General features: G+C 52.6%; 1 protein-coding gene across 1 annotated transcript in view; it reads left to right on the top strand.

Moving 5' to 3' along the window:
- Nucleotides 1-206: 206 nt before the first annotated feature.
- Nucleotides 207-16,333, top strand: part of LOC128720510 (nuclear receptor subfamily 2 group F member 1-B) — a 73,495-nt gene continuing 57,368 nt past the window's right edge. Inside the window, exons 1-2 of the mRNA XM_053814183.1 lie at nucleotides 207-593; nucleotides 657-819. Coding sequence (XP_053670158.1) covers nucleotides 207-593; nucleotides 657-819 — 550 coding nt within the window. The remainder of the gene's footprint in view (nucleotides 594-656; nucleotides 820-16,333) is intronic.

The raw sequence follows: 16,333 nt of genomic DNA, 5'->3' as shown, positions 1-16,333 counted from the left end.
ATGGTGGCGAACGTGTCCGGTGCCCGATAAACAGATACCGCGCCCCCGCGTGTGTGCGAAAAATCGGCCCATTCCCGGAACCCACCCACACCCATTCCCTTTGGTGGCGGTGGTGAAGAAACGCGGGAAAAATTTTCCTCGATAGCGTCGGCCCCGACTGTGGGGCCAAAACCGGTAGCAATATTCTGGCACACAACACCCTCAGCATGTACGGCGGAGGTGTGCTCTGCCCGTCGCCCTCGACGGCAACCGGGTTCTACAACCCGCGTGGCCAGGGCTCCGAAATTGGTGCCCTCGAGCTGGGGTTCCCCCGGGGGATGGCCCTAGTACCGCCGCCGCCCCACGGTGCCTGGCGTGATCCTTCCAGTCTGGCAGGAACGCACCTGCCGGTGGCGAGTAGCGCGACCTCGGCCACGGGTGACGACATTACCACGCTCGGGCAAGGGCCACCGGGGCAGGCTGGTGGTGGATCGGTCGTACCCGGCATGCAGACCTCCTCGTCGTCCTCGAGTGGGGGGGCGCAGGACAAAAAGGACTTTATCTCGTCCTCGTCCGGTGGCTCGTCGCTTGCAAGCGTCGGACCGCACCCCTCGGTGACCGGGGGAAGCGGGACGGGCGGTGGTGGTGGTGGTGGGGGCCTGTCGTCCGTGGGGCAGGGAATCGAGAAGAAGGAGTTCCTGTCGCTGCAGCAAAGCACCACGCCCGGCTCGCAAAGCATGAACTCGCAGAACGGGCAGGACCTCAAGAACCAGAACATCGAGTGCGTCGTGTGCGGGGACAAAAGTTCCGGCAAGCACTACGGCCAGTTTACGTGTGAAGGTAAGTGTGAACGGAAGTGTGGAAAGTTCGCCTGTCTCGAATTCAACTCGACGTTATCGTTAGGATCCTTATCGCTGAGGATCCAATCCTCTGTCCGTCGTGATTGTGATAAAACATTCGACCAATTCGTAGGAGTAGCATTCTTTTCCCGCGTCGGAATAAGGTGTCGCGTTCTCAAAAGGACATCCAGAGCGTGAGAACGTCTTTTCCATCACACGACCACAGCTGGTGCATGTTGACAAGTTTTTATTAGCTTTCCCTCGTATCCTGTCGTGTCGTGCTGCTGCTGCTATTGCAGTAAATGTTACGATTATTGCTGCATTTTGAACTCGCTGGGGTGTTCCGGAAAAAGCCAGTGCTCTTCTCGCTTAAAGTTTCCAGCGAGTTTCCAAGCGGCCACGTATTGAGACATTGGGCGCTCGAGGCTTCCCGGTTGCGCCCGGTTCGACACAGACACAATTAATCACAACAAATAAGCATAAAAAAGCCATCATTCATGCACGGGACGGTCCTTCCGGGTGTTTCCTCGCTGCTTTATGGGCTCTTAATAGTAAGACGTGCGTGTATACGATTATTTTTCCGATTTCTTTGGAAGCGATTTTCGGGATAACGTGACTCCCTCCCCCCCAGGCAGCAGGTTACGATCAAGGATGTCTTAGTCAGGGGAACCCGTATTCTTCCGGCAATTGACTTCTAACATTATTTTTATTATGTTTGCAACCAAACGCGGCACTCGCTCCCCTCCCAAGGTCGAGGATTTCGTGTGTTTGTTTCGGGGCGCCTTTTTTTTATTGTAGTTTTTACCGAAAATAAGAGGCTGCCGGAAAAACATCCCGAAAAAAAAATAGAGAAACACTCGTCTCTCGGGTCTTGCGCCCCCTCTTGCAACTGTTTTCTCCGATTGCACTTGGTAATTGTTATGATTTCATTTTAAAGGATCCTCTCGTAATGGTCCTTTTTTTTTGCTTTTCCGTTTCGCCCTGCATTCTCCCCGACTGCCGTCGCCGCTCACTTATGGTTGGGATGGTTGTTTTTTTATGGGATTTTAGTGGTTCGCTTCCCGTTATCTAAGGCACCGGAGGAAGATTAGGGAGATTGTCTTGCCGGGGCTCACTTACCGGAACGGAGTTTTTTTTTCTTTCTTCCTCCCTCCGAAGATCCCGGTGCTTTATTTATGGGAGAAACATTTTTCTTCCCAAAACCGGTGCTGCGGTGGAATCCACCCGACAAATCTTCCCCGGAAGCTGCCCGAGCCGCCAAGCACAAGCGGCAGGAGAAATTGTCTTCCCGGCAAATGGGATGAAACATCATGTAAAACATCGTCGTTTTTTATTCCCTTGTGTTGCTCCTTTCCCGTGCAATCATGGGTGAAATATGCGCATGCAAATAGTTCTCCGCCCGGCCCTTCGATGGCCCTTCTTCGAGGTGTAATTTGAGTGAGTGTGCGTACGGTGGCGTTCGACGGATTGTGTAAACGAACCGTCGTCCTGACAAAGGATACCACCGCACCGTCATCGACGCTGCTGGTGCACTTCCTTGCGGAGGGCAATTTTCCGCCTCGGTTGATTGATATCGGCATTTAATCAAAATGCAACCCCGTAGAAGCAACAGCCGAGCGAACTACGAATCAAGATATCGGATACGCAGAGTTTCTCGCTAATGAGATAGTTTATGAAGCTCGTCCTGCATCCTTTTCCCGGGTTTACCGGGATGCCGCTACGTTTCAGCTGGCCGTTGGAGACAGCACGGCACATCTTTCGCATGTGTAAGCAACAACGGCTAGGAATAACAATTTTCCAAAAGGGTCACAAAGGGCCACCGGCTTCAGGGGCGCTTGCGAAGCGAGCTGCTTAAGATGTAAATGAGCTCCGGACGGGCATTCTGGCGGGGGATAATTGAAACCCCAGCCCAGGGTGATACAGCAGCGAGAGAGAAGTAAGGCGAGTTCGTCACCATTGAAAGCTTGTTACTTCAGCAAACAATGCTTGCAGCAAATTCTATCACAACCAAGAAGTGGCCAAATGGCCTTGTGCAAATGCCACACACAGCCACGCGAGATTATAGCGCGTTTCTACGAGGTTGTTAATTTTCGTAACTTATCATTTTCTAACCATTATCCCAGCTCTCTACCGACGGGGTGACGTTCCAAAAAGCACCCACGAGAGAGAGAGGGTGAGCATTTTTACACACAAAATTGAACCGACCCGATCACATCGACCCCCGGTCGTAAGGCGGGCGTAGGCGGGAAAAAACAAAAGCCGTATCTGGCACACAATTAAGCAATAATCAGCTGTAACAACCACCAGCGTCGTGGTGTGACATTTGACTTCTCGAGTGTACGGCGCCCTCGAAGTTTGGTGGTGTCCACGCGCTCAAATAAAAGGAGTAGAGTAGGCCATGAAGGTCATACATGTCAACGGGATTAGCTACGATCTATTGACACTGGATTGTGAGTGAGTGAGCAAAAAATAATAAGAAGAAAACAAGCACAAACACACACAAAATGGCAGCGAAGATCATCAGAGCGAACGGGTCGGAAAAATCAAACACGGGTTCCATGGCGCCGAGATAAAAGCCAACGTTTAGCAAAACATTGATAGGGAAATGAAATGTTTTTCTTTTTCTTTCTTGCTTTTGCACATCCCGGAGGCAAGCTAATCAAAAGCCACCGGGGCGCGATTGCGTCACAAACGCACCCAGGGTATCAGCTGTAATTATGATGTTTTGCGACGGCAAACGGAATAGGATTGACCGAGCTCTCGGTGGCTTCTTCCCGGGCGTGATGTAACGGCCTACCGACGTTGCCACCGACCTCGACGGGGGTTGTGCTCGTCTTCACACTTTTCGTTCACGCGCGCACCCGAAAAGGGGTTTTGCGGAAGTGAACCGGTTCCTGCTTAAACGGTTCCTGCTGGCTACAGGGAAGAGGGAGAGAGAGAGAGAGAGAGAGAGAGAGAGAGAGAGAGAGAGAGAGAGCGAGCGAGAAAAAGCAGCCACTGAAGATCTGTGTTTGATACAAAAATAAAAAAACACACCCCGAATGCGCGAGCGAGAGACCGAGAGCGAACAACCAAAGATCGCACAAGGATCCGAGCCTGAAACGCGAGGATGCGTTCGCCGGGTGGTTGCGGAAGAGGGAAAACGTGGTGTAAAATCGGGAAAGAGCGAACACAAAAAAAAACCACACGCAACAAAACATTAAACTCATAAAAAACCAGTAGCGTCATCAGCGCGCGCGATTGATGATGATATGATCTTCGTCCCCGCCGGGATTGTTGGGGTTCAGGTCCTTCGGATCGGATTTGCCGGTGGGGTTGTGGTGTTGGATGCACCGCGGTCAAATGTCAAGCTGCAGCGCAGTCAATTAATCGTAAGCGGCCGTTTGGCAAGGCGGCGAGGCAAGGGTTTTTCAATTTAACCGGTTAACCCGTTTTTACAACGTGTTTTATTTCACCTTTTTTTTTCGTTTTCATTCGAGGAAGCAACAGCACAGGGCGCACGATTGTGTGCATTTGTGTGAACGATTTTCCACCGCATGCCTAACACAGGCGATCATCCTTCGCTCCGCCGTTAAAGGACGACGTTTTTGCTAAACGAACGCATTTTCCCCGAGCGGGAGAATAGCAAACAATTTAAAAAACTAAACAACCTCGACCACGTGGATGTATCGATCGTGTGTGTGTGTGTGTGTGTGTGCCGCGTACGGAAGAAAATCGCTTAGAAAAAAACCCACCCCTTTTCGCGCGTCGTGTCACCGAAGGTCAATTGCGTATTTGCGGTGGCGTTTACGGCGACAAAGTTCCCCACCCAGTGGACGGCAATTTCCGATTCGATGCACCCTCGATGGGCGCCTGTGTGGGCCTGTGTGTGTGTGTGTGATTGTTATATCACGATCGCGAGCCTTCACGATGGGGGCCCTTTTTTACAAGTCTAAAAAACGAGATTACAACCCGTAATGGCATCCGTACGTTTAATGCGCGCATTAGGCCCGAAATGGCGTTTGCTGAAACATGACGCAAATGCACGTTCCATGGCCAGGAGGTTCGATTTGTGCCTCCTTCTAAGCCGGCTTCAATTCGCTTCAGACAACCACTCGTCGTTGGAAACCCTTTGCTGGGTTCCCTATTCTTGTCGCTCAAAACTGCTGCCACGGCGAAATCGGCCACCGGTTGTTACTTGTTTTTTTTTTCGTTGTAGCTGATAAGCCCCCCGTACATGCCAACGTGTGCGTGCGCTTACCGGAATGCGCTTACAAACATTCGTGTGCCAAGTGTAATCAGCATGGCGTCAAATGGTGCACGACGCTGGTGGAAGAAATTTGTTTTGATTTTTCCTCCACGGCCCACCGGCGTTCCGTGGGGACGGTGCTATCTCGTCCGGGAAAGGCTGTGGGTTTCGTTTTGGGCGCGCGGTTGATAAGAAAAAACCCGCGTCGCGCAGATTGATGAGTACTTTTTGTTTTTTGTTATTTTTCTGCCTCCGGCTCGATGCCTGCGCGGCTCGATCCGGGTTGCGTCCTGCGTCCATTGGCGGTGAGACGTTGGCGTAGTGTTGGCGAGTTACCAGGCGGATGGCCACGTTTCGGGGTTGATTTTTTGGTGTCGAGAGCGAACGAGAGCAAGAGACAGATCATGTGAGGGTGTGTGTATGAGTGTTTTAAAGCCATTGGAATTGAAGCTTTATCTGCAGGGAAATCGTATCGTTTTGAGGTAAGATCACTTCTCGAAGAGATGAACCGCGCTGTGTACGCTTGTGTGTGCGCGTTGTTTTTCTTTTCCTGCTCAGTTCCGCTATCCCAAGGCCTCAGCCAAAGTCTCGAATGCCGATGCACCGGTGCAACGGGTGTGCATAATTACCGTGGAATGATTATAAGCATGCGAAAAGCGCATCTTACCTGTTGCCGTGGGTTAGAATCAAGCCACCGGAACAACCAGTGAGTGGGCAGATAAAGTGGCGAAACAGCGAAAAAGCAGGAAAACGGTACCAACGGTGGCGTATGGGTGCGTCGAACTCGATTGTGCGGTGTTTTTCATCCCCGGTCCTCGGCGCGAGAGTAGAAAATTTATGCCAACCATGCGATCGTTCGGCGATCGCTCGATAGAACGTCGAATCGTTTGAGGATCGTGCTTCTGGGCTGGGAGGTTTATCTTAACCCACGGACGGGTGCATTCACACGTCGAACCCGGTGGCTGACGTTCCGTCTTATTAAAGCCGAACCCACACCGTTGGGCGCTGATTTTATGAACAGCGATATTAATTATAATTAAGCAACGCTTGGGGGGTTCGTTTCTTGGAATGTGCCGTGTGTTTTGGTGCTTGTTGCTGCTTTTCCATCAATTAAGACGCGTTTGCCACCCTTGCCACCGGAAGTTGCGTAATCTTCAATTCCAATCGCCGATTGAGTCATTTCGCAGACTTTAAGGGGGTGCGAAAATTGTGCAATCGCAATAATCTTCCTACGGCGCTGCATAAGCTGTAGGCACTGTTTTTTTTTCCCTGCTAGGGCACGTGTTGCGGGCGCCCACTTCCTTACGAAAAGCGGCCCTAATTCGCCTAATTAGCCATAACTGTCCACCGAAACCCACCGCAGTAGGGGACTTTTCCGGACGCCGGACTTTTCCATTTACGAGGCGCTTCCGACGAACCGCGGAACCGGACCGTGACCACGGGAAGTGTTTTTCTGCGGAACTCGCCCAACCGTTTTACGAGCAAGATTCCCGTGCGCTGCATGTGTGTGTGTCTGTGAGAGGGCTTTTCCTTTCATCCCCAGCGCCAACGCCAGTGGAGGCATCGATTTCACAAACGCCCCCGCCAACAAAGGGCCCGAAATTCGACCGACCGTAGATGAGCCCAATTTTCACGAAAAAAAAATCCAAACCTCCGAGGCGCCAACGTGCCTGAGAGCCTGTTCTTAGGGATTCTCGCAGTCCTTTCGTACGCCAATTAAAAGGCAACACCGACACCGGCCGGTGGAGCCACAATTCGTCACGAAATCACAGCCCAATCCTCGTGCTTGTGCTCAATCGCGCGCGCCTAATGTGGACTGCGCGAACAATCGGTCCAACTCGCGATGGAATCGATCCCATGTACGGAAGTGGAAGGGCTCGCGTGCAGCGCCTTTTAAATGAGTGCCCCCCCTCTCCCCCCTCCTCCAGGGGGGCGTGGGTCATCTCCGCGCCTTGGCACGAGATTGTGTGCGAGGTGTGCAACCGGGTCGACCCGTGGGTCAGCATGGGGGTCGTGGTCGAGTTTTTCTTTTTTGTCCTGGTTTTTTTTTTCTGCGCCCTGAAGATTCCACCCCGCGAAAGAAGGAAGAGAGTTTTATTAACTATTAACCTCAATCGAACGCCGGGTGAGGGATGGAAGGAAGCTGCACGATCCGGTGACCCAAAGGGGTGGGTGGGAGGAAGGGAGGGCGGGTGGAAACTCACGCGACTACAATTTCCACTCACCGCGCGCCTATCACGCGCTTGGATCGATTTTCGATTTTAATCCAGCTGGATTAAGCTGTGGGATTCTGCGGCACATGGTGGCAGTGGAGAGAGAGAGAGGGGGGGGGGGGCGGGTCCGGAAGGGACACTTCAAAACCTCAGGCCCCCCTTTATCCCTTCGATCGCCACCACCACCACCATCACTATCGATCGAGAAGAAGCGACCGAAGACGCGAGATGAAGTGAGCAAAAATCGTGACCTACTCGAGAGCCGGCGCGATCAACTAAAACCCCTTCTCAGCCGGATTCTTCTGCTGCCGGGTCAGGTCGATTCTTACACGTCCCACCACCCACCACCCACCACCCACTACCCACCACCCTCCAGCCACGGTATTGTTTGGCTCGTTTTGTGGCGCAGTACGCGCGGCGCTCTATCTGTCGGCCCGGTACTCGATACACCGCGACGTCGATACGCGATCAATCGAAATGATCATCAGCCACCCCCACTCCTTCGCGGGTGGATCACCTCTTCACACACACACACACAGTGCCTCTTCGATCGCACGCGATGATATTGTCGTCATCGTCTCCTTTCGTCGCTTATTAATCATGAACCCACGGCCCGAACCACCCCCCATTCATGGCGCAGGGATTCGATAAAATGCCTATAAACGTGATAGCATCGCGCCGTTGATTACAGATGATGATAAGGATAAGGATTGAGTAAGAAATCATAACCATCGCACCGCACCGTTGCTGCGCGAGGGCTGGTGGGTGATTTTCTTTACCTCCCAGCAAAAACGGACCCATCGATTATCGTTCCGTAAAGGACCTCCACCGCGTTGCGTTGGTGGCCGATAGTTTTCGCTGCAAATCATTCACATTTACTTTAACGACAACTCGTTCAATTAGGCGCACCCCACCCCGTTGTTGCGTCTTGCGCGCGAATCAAAACCCATATTGAATTAAGCGGTATTGATCATCCGTCCCGCGGCCACGAAAGTCGCCTTTTCCGGGGAATCTTAAATTGATTTTAATTAACTCAACTACTGCGAGCCTCGGGACGTCATTTGGCGCACGTCCCGATTTCGTCCCGAGCCCACGAAGATCTGGCACCATTTCGCGAAGTTTCGCTCCACGCCACTGCGACGGACTGCGCAGTTTCAATCCCAAATCATCCCCTCGCTCAACTGAACGAGGAAGACGAGCTTTATTTTTTTTTTGAAGGGAGGCCCACTATTTTTAGCGATGTCTTTATTGTGTGGTCCCCCACCCCGTGCTCCACCCAGACGTGTCCACCACCGCAAGCCAGCTCGAGCTCGAGATGGTGTTGTAGATTCGACCCAATGATTAGCATCTCGCTCAGGCAGCAAACATTGTGCCATCAGCTCGGTTGTCTATTGCCAGCAGAGGGTGAAAGGAACAACACAACAAGTGATGTTAATTCCATCGATGATGACACTTCAACAACGACGGTATTTTGCCTACCTTCCGGAGCCCATCGATGGCAACCCGGCTGGGGGTCGACCCAGCAGGACTGCGGGCCCCTCTTCTCGTCGTGTGTGCACTCTCGAAGAGATGGTGTGGGGGGACTTTAGAGTGACGACATTTTAACCTTTACCACAAGGCTCGAGCGAGCCCGAAAGTGATGGGATACGTTAAATAGAGTTATTGAACCGCAACGTCGATTGGTGCGACGTTCGCCGTGCACGTGACCAGCCCGGTGTGGTGGTTTAGTTCGGCAACACTGTTTGCTTGACGGATGATTTACGGGCGTCTTTTTGTGCTTTGAAAAAACAAAAAAAAAATCCATCGCTCCTTTCTGTTGTTCCCGACGTGGGAAGGAGTTAATGAACAGCTTTCCCCAACGGGCAGGGCTAAATATTCGGGATCGTAGCAGCTTTTTCTTTTTCCTTCATGTTTTGCAATGTGTGGCACGTCCTTCCGGTTGTTGGGAGGGGGGTTGTTTTCGGAGAAGCGAATATTTACTTTGGAAGGTACCACCCCCTTTAAGCGAGCTGCTCTCGTCTCGCATCGGGCGCGTTGTTGTTTGGGTTTTACTCGCTTTGTGTTCTGTTCAACTCTCCTCCGCTCTGTGGGATGAGCTTACAGAAAGAAGAAAAAAAAAACCAACAAGCACACCTAAAAGCTTTACCAGCACGCCCAACGAACGAGCTACGTGTGTTTTGTCGGTTCGTGGCATTCCCCCACTGGGGTGGAAGTGATTTATTGACAGCGAGCCCTAACAGTGATGATATTGTTTTATTAGCGGAGGCAAACCTGGCAAAATGCACGCGAGTTGGATCGATGGGAATGAAAGTGGGCGATAAATGCTTGCCCTCCGGAGGGATATGGGACGGTTTTAGCCCGTTGGTAGCCGAAGCGCTCGCCCGGACGTCGCGGTTCGCCAAAGCGGAAATAAATCATTCCCATCGGTGAACGAGTGGCAGCGCTTAGAAAAGGGGTTTCCATGTTAACTCTCGCGAGGGTGCGCTTTCGGTGAAGCAATTAAAATCGCGCATTAGCTGTTGGAAAAGCGTCTCGAGGGCCAGCGTAGGTGCAGGTTAAAATTACCATCCCAACTGCCACCGCTTAAGACAGCCGCGCAATGTAAATTGCGTCGAGCTTCGATTAATATTAATGGAGCACACCCCGCGCGAAATGTAGCTTCCCTTCCGAAGCACAATTCGAATATCGCTAAATTACGCCCGGCCCCGGGCGTCTTTCTTCCATAGGTCAAGGGGCCATAAACTAAGTCCCGCCGTAATTCGATAATTATCGCCATGTTTGCAATTGCACCGGACACAGGATCCGTTCCTGGTGGCGTGCTACAGCCCCGGAACAAGACAAATCCGTGTGCCGCGGACGAAGCCTGGGAACTGTGCGCGTTCGTGGATTCCAATTTTAATTCCATCCTCCCCCCCCCCTCCCATCTACCCACCCTTTCGGGTTTCACTGAGTTCCCATTTTCCCTGGCCGACGAGCGGTTGCGAGAACGAGACCGCGCACGCCTCAGCATCCGAACGCGAGCGCGCGCGCGCGCACTCGCAATCGATTTTAATTCAATATTATTTTGTTGCCTGTGGCGTTTGGCGGAGAAGCCGGCTAGAAGGGCGAGTAGGGCCATTCGTTCGAGTACAGCACCGAAACCCTCGAGGAGGCTGCAATCGCCGCAGGCCGCCGTCGAAGGGTTGCTCCTCGGGGCCGCCAGGAGGAAGCTCCCGGTTCGGTTCAGGAATCGGAGAAGATAATAGCCGGTAAGTCACCCTCCTAAAGGAACCCCCCCTCCCTTCCCCGAACACGGTGAAGCCAAGCGCATCGCATTCCCGGGCATCGTTTGGGGGGAGGGAAACCGCGATTTTCGTTTCGGTCCGGGCACCGTATCTGGGCAATAAAGCGGAGCAGGAGGCTAAGTCCGGTTCGCAGGAAATAAACTCATAAGTACCTGCAAGTCGTGATCTTATTCTTTATGCATCGGCTGCCCACCGTCTGCGCCGGAAGAGAGAGAGAGAGAGAAAGAGAGAGAAAGAGAGTCTTACTCGATCGTTGCAGGCTCACGCCGACCAGTAGAGGGTGTTCTGTCGCACGGTTCCGCACAGTCGCACGGCCCAAAACCAGTCGGCGGCCCAGCCCTTCGAATGGGGACTATCGCGGCGTCCCTTTTCCCGATCGCGGCGCCTCCAACGTGCGACCCTTTCCCAGCACCATAACGGTTTAATTATGTTTAAAAGCGAGCCAACCTCGCCTCCGAAGCCCGCCTGATAATAGGGTTAATGAAATGATTTCGAAAAGGCGGCTGTGCATCCGAGCGGGAGGATGCAATCCCCGAAAATGTACTCCCACACACATACATGCGAGCGATCCTCTGCCATTGCATCGATGAGATGATCAATATCCGAGGCCGCAGCGAGCGTATGAAAAATCGCAATCCCTTCACAGTGAGGGAAAAGAGCGCACACTCGCAGCATCCCCACACATCGTGTGTTCCGCCCGGTACACTTCCAAAGGGTCTAAGGGCTGGCGCGCGCCTCCGATCACACACATACTCGATCGTATGGCCGCAGCGTGCAGCGCGCGCTGGCTCCTTATCTGGGCGCATCGATCGAAAAATAATTTATTATTTCATATGCTTCTCCCGCCCTGTGCTGGGGGAGTTTGGTTTTTTTTTATTAACTGCTGCACGAACTGTGCGCTTATCTGCGCGGCCCTGGGGGGGAAACCGGTGTGCCGCCAAGAAATTGCCTTTCGTAATGCTCGACCCGACCAAAGGATCGTGTTTACTTTCCACGGGACGGCTACGGGGCGGATAAGCGGCCCATGATCGATCGTTCGCTGACGGACGTTCTCCGATCGCGGGACTCCGGGCCGCGCGATGAGAGGAAAATTATAAGATGGGAAAATTTTCACCCCCAGATAACGACCCGGCCCGGTGTTTGCCCCGGTGTCGTTCGGAACAAATTGGCATCCGGTACGGGGGGGGCAGACCCACAGATATCGAATTATCGGCGAGTGGTGATCGCGAGTTCGCGATCTGCGCATCTAAAAGCGCATCGTTTCTGCGCGAGTGCACACGACTGCTCGAGCTGCTGCTGCACACTAAATTTAGTCACCACACAACGCGCCACCGAGCTCGAGCTTGTCAACGGAGTGTTACAAATAGCTCGTAAGTGCCCTTAAGGACCGCAAGGGGGAAAAAACCCAGCCCCTCAGGCCACTAGCAACACCTCCTTCAGCTCAATTTCGAGCACCCTTTTGAATGCTTCCGGCGCGCGAGCGGAGGGCTCTCAATTTCGGCACTGATTTTTAATCAAATGCAATTCAATTAAACACCCCTACATTGGCCGGACGGGTTGACCGACACCGTGTTACGAGTGCTTGTCGAAGCGCGTTGGATGAGGGTTTTTAATTTTGTCCAGGCGGCGGTGGTGCCTCGCAAGGACCTCCGGCACCACCGAAAAACCAAACACCCGAATATCGGCTTCAGCTGGGGCGATCTCGCTCTCTCGGGGTGGAAGTGTGCATGCAAATTTATGCAAAATTATTTCCAAACTAAGCATGCGTCCGGGCGCGACACCAAACCCATCCGCAGCCCTACCGGCGGTTTGATATTCGAGACAGCGACCGTAAGGGAGGACAGCAACAAAAAAAAAAGAAAGAAAACCCCGAATCTGCCCGCTGGCCAAATTTTCAAATCTGACGACTCATTCATGTCCGCTTCCTTTCGCTAGCACGCATTGATAAGCCCACACGATGGTACCATCACGGACGTGGACACCGGCGGCGGTTCGGCTAGTTACACCGCAATATGTGACCGATTCCGGCGTATAGTTTATGAATAATGTATTCATCCACCCGGGCCGCCCCTTGCATGTGTGCTCGACTGGGACCGGCACCGTGACGTTCCATTCTCGACCACTTTTCGCCCCCGAGGGCCGGGAAAAACCGGGATGGCGTATTAGCTGGTGCAAAAACACGACACCAAGCGGGCGCGCGAGCTCGGCTGGGGTGCAATATCTCTCCTAAAGGATCCACTTGCGTTGTTTCCTTTTCTTTTTTCCTGTTTTTTTTTTGTGCGAGCGCGTTCTCTTTCTCACTTGCCGCTTTTCCAAATCTGTCACGACTTCGCTTCCCGTCGGTTCCCGAGCCCCACCACAGAAGGTGGCGAAGGGTTCATAATCAATTATCTTCCAACGAACCACAAAATTATCTCGTTATGCATCCCGCCCGCCCAAAGGACCGAACGAACGCGTTCGCGCCCTGAGGACATCCGCTCGGGACCCGGCAACTTGCGAAGGTGTGGACCTTGGCGTGCGAGCGAGCACACACACACACGCACACGTACGACCTGGTCCTGCGCCGTGTTGCCTCGGACCCTAGGGGCACGATCCCGATCCCGGTCTGGTGGGTGGAGGAGATGCAGATTCACTTACGCCCGGATCTAGATAAATAGGTGTATCATCGGATTTTTTAATTTAATTATCCCACATTTTGCTGCCCGCTGGCGACATGATACGGATGGCCGGGCCGGCGTGGGCGGTGGCGTTCGTTCCGTACGCCAATGTTGCGATTTTTTGAATAATTCAAATCGGCCCGCGGGACGTGTACGATTCTGAGCACGTGTGTGATGCTTGGTAAAGAAAACGAACGAGCTCGAAGTACGCGAATCGAAACCCTAAAAAAGCGCACATTTCGATCTTCTAGATCGAAAATTTAAAAGCACTAATTTTTTCCAATGCCAAAAACAAACATCAAACGACGCGCTTCCGATCAGAGCACGCAACCCTTCGCCAGGATCAACGGCCGGTTGCTTTCGACCACACCGAGCGGCTACGTAATGTGCTACAAATTGAGCGATAATCTTAAATTAAGCAATTCCCGGGCGCATTGACCACCGGGCGTGCTGGGACGTGCCAAACGGACCGTGCCCCCCTTTTTTCCTTCCCATTTTCCGGGCGCATCATCATCATCATCATCGTCATGCTCTCGGTTACGCTACATATTAGGCGCAGTATGAGTGAGCGCGCGCTTGCAATCGCTCCACACACTCTAATTATCCAGAAATGCATCAGAAAAAATAAGCAATTGCAATCAAACCGCTCCCGGGCGTGGGTAATGAGATAAATAATGAGCCACCTTTGGAGATAGCGACTAGCACAATAGCGCCATCTAGTGGACGATCGGGTGCACCTTGCTTCCGTTGCATGGCGGCGTTATTTAAATTTCAAATTTCATTTATTGTCTGCAACGTTTATTAGCTGAGGCGCCATTTTTTTTTTGGGTATCACTCCGTTCGGAGTTTGGCTTTGATCTGCCCGTCGACCTCCCACGGAACAGCTCGCTGCTGCGGCTCGGGCCAATAATGAAGTGACCCCAAAGGAGCAGCAACATGCAGTTGCAGCGAAAAGATCCTGGCCGCATCTGGTCCTCTGGACACTGATGCTACCGGCTCGGATCCGTTGGCCCACTCACCACGTACCGAAGGGCAGTGCTTACCGGGTCATGTAATCATCCTCGCCCGCGGCTGCCTCAGCCGACAGCTCGTCATTACATATTATTATGATTATATATATGCAGATTGGGCCGCCCTCGAAGGCGCACTACGTGCGTCCGCATTCGGAAGCGCGAAAGCACTTCACACAGCGAACGCGACCGATCCAGATCCGATCGCGGCGGTATCCTATCCGCAAGGGATCCTTGACCGCACGAGGGTACCGCAGTCACCAAGAGGTCCCGAGAGAGCGTTCGCTAATTTACATCAAAAGGGCGCACACAAAGCGGGAGGAAAAATCCGTTAATATCCCATTACCGCCGGTCGGGCTGAACGTGCACCATTCGCGCGTTCGGTTCGGTCTTTATGTTTAGCGTCAATTTTATTGTTTTCCCGCGTCCCGGCTTGCGAGCGCGGAATGAGCTATGATTTATTGGGCCCCTCACTTGGCTTGGTCGGCTGTTTCGTTTGGTCCTTCTTGTGTGGGGCGGTTTTGTGGTCGAAAATTGAAATTCATCTCCGAGTGGTTTGGGTCCGTGCATAAACGTGAGGTGGAAACAGTACACGTAAAAGAAAAAGAACGAGAAAAATGCATCCCTTGCAACCCGCAAAGACATGACACAGGCTGCAGTTCCTGCTGTTGCGGCTGGCTGTTCCGGTTCCAGTAGTAAGTTGTTATAACTCAATTTATCACCCATTTACGAAAAGGGACCCACACGGTACAACCACCAAACCCGGCGGCGTACCGAATCGCAAACAATTGTCTTCGAAAGTGCCGGTAGTGGTGTGGGCGGTTTTGTTTTTTCTGAACAACCCGTGAGGCCCTTTCTCGCGGTCAACCCATTTCGGAGCATGGGAGCGATTTTACGACGACGCGCCCTGCCCGTAGGTGAGTGTCAATTAGACACGGTCGCACACAAATGCACGTCTAGGGCCGTCGTCCATCGGAATACGGCGGTAGAGCAATTTATGCTCCTTCACGGGAGGCGGCGACAGTGGCCGCAAATCAATCTGTCGAAATGTTGAGCCACAAAATGAAATTTTCCGATTTTACGACCGTTCCCACCGATGGCTTACAGCTACGATGGAAAGATACATACAATTTTTCTAACCCCCACCGAAGAGTTGGAGAGCCGTTAGACAGCGAATGGCGTTCTTATTTTTGTTTCTTTTCGCCACCAAAGTTGCACCAGGACGGATCTGTTCTCTAGTGCCAAACGACCCATTGCAAATCCACCAGAGCGTTATGCAAATGGAGCGCATCTGGGTGGGTGACTTTGCGAAATGGATCCTTCGAACGCGTCCCCAAGCAAGCGCTCTTTCGAATGCACAACTTTTTGCCACGCACAGTTTTTATTCCCTCTCAACGAGAGTGCAACGCACTGACGGCTCCGGTTGCGAACGACGCCCTATCGGTCGATTCCCCGGAAGACGGACAAGAAACCATCCGTCCATTGTTGGTGGCCATTCAGCAGGCTGCGTTACAATAAACTGCACCCCCGGGAATGCACAATTCGTCGGGTGAAGCACACAAAAACTGTAATAGTCGCACATTTAGTGCTACAAAAGCCCCCATCGCATTGTGCTGGGGCCTTCGCACGGGTCTAGCGTTTCTTTTTTTTTTATTCTGAGGTGATGTAAGAATGGAACAACAATCCCACAAGCTTACGCCGTGCGTCTGGCGATGGTAGAAAAAAAAGGAGCGCGAGAACCCCATTTCACCCAGCATGAGGTGGGCATTGTTGTGCGCCAGCGAGCGCCAGGCCCCGAAGGGAAGTAGATTAGGATTTTGACTTTGACGACAAACCGGCAGAAGAATAAAAACGGGAAAGCAAAAATGTCCCCGAAGCGGAGCACAAACGAGCAAGGATACGTGCGACCGAATGAAATTGTTCCTAATTAATACGGAACCGGCCTGTCCCGCCCCGGAGCGATGCTCGTTACATTGTTACAACGGTTCCCATTGGTTCTGCCGACTCCACCGGGGTGCCGGGTGAGCGATGCCGATTGTTTGACAGTTTATCAGGATCTGCCCCTTTTTGTGGGTCGCAGAATAGACGACGCGTATGTACCACACACGGCGCGCGCACGGTTC

Source organism: Anopheles nili, chromosome 2 (assembly GCF_943737925.1).
Source record: "Anopheles nili chromosome 2, idAnoNiliSN_F5_01, whole genome shotgun sequence".
NCBI classification, from domain to species: domain Eukaryota; kingdom Metazoa; phylum Arthropoda; class Insecta; order Diptera; family Culicidae; genus Anopheles; species Anopheles nili.
Note: the sequence above shows the minus strand (reverse complement) of the source record. Positions and strands in the feature narration are given on the sequence as shown.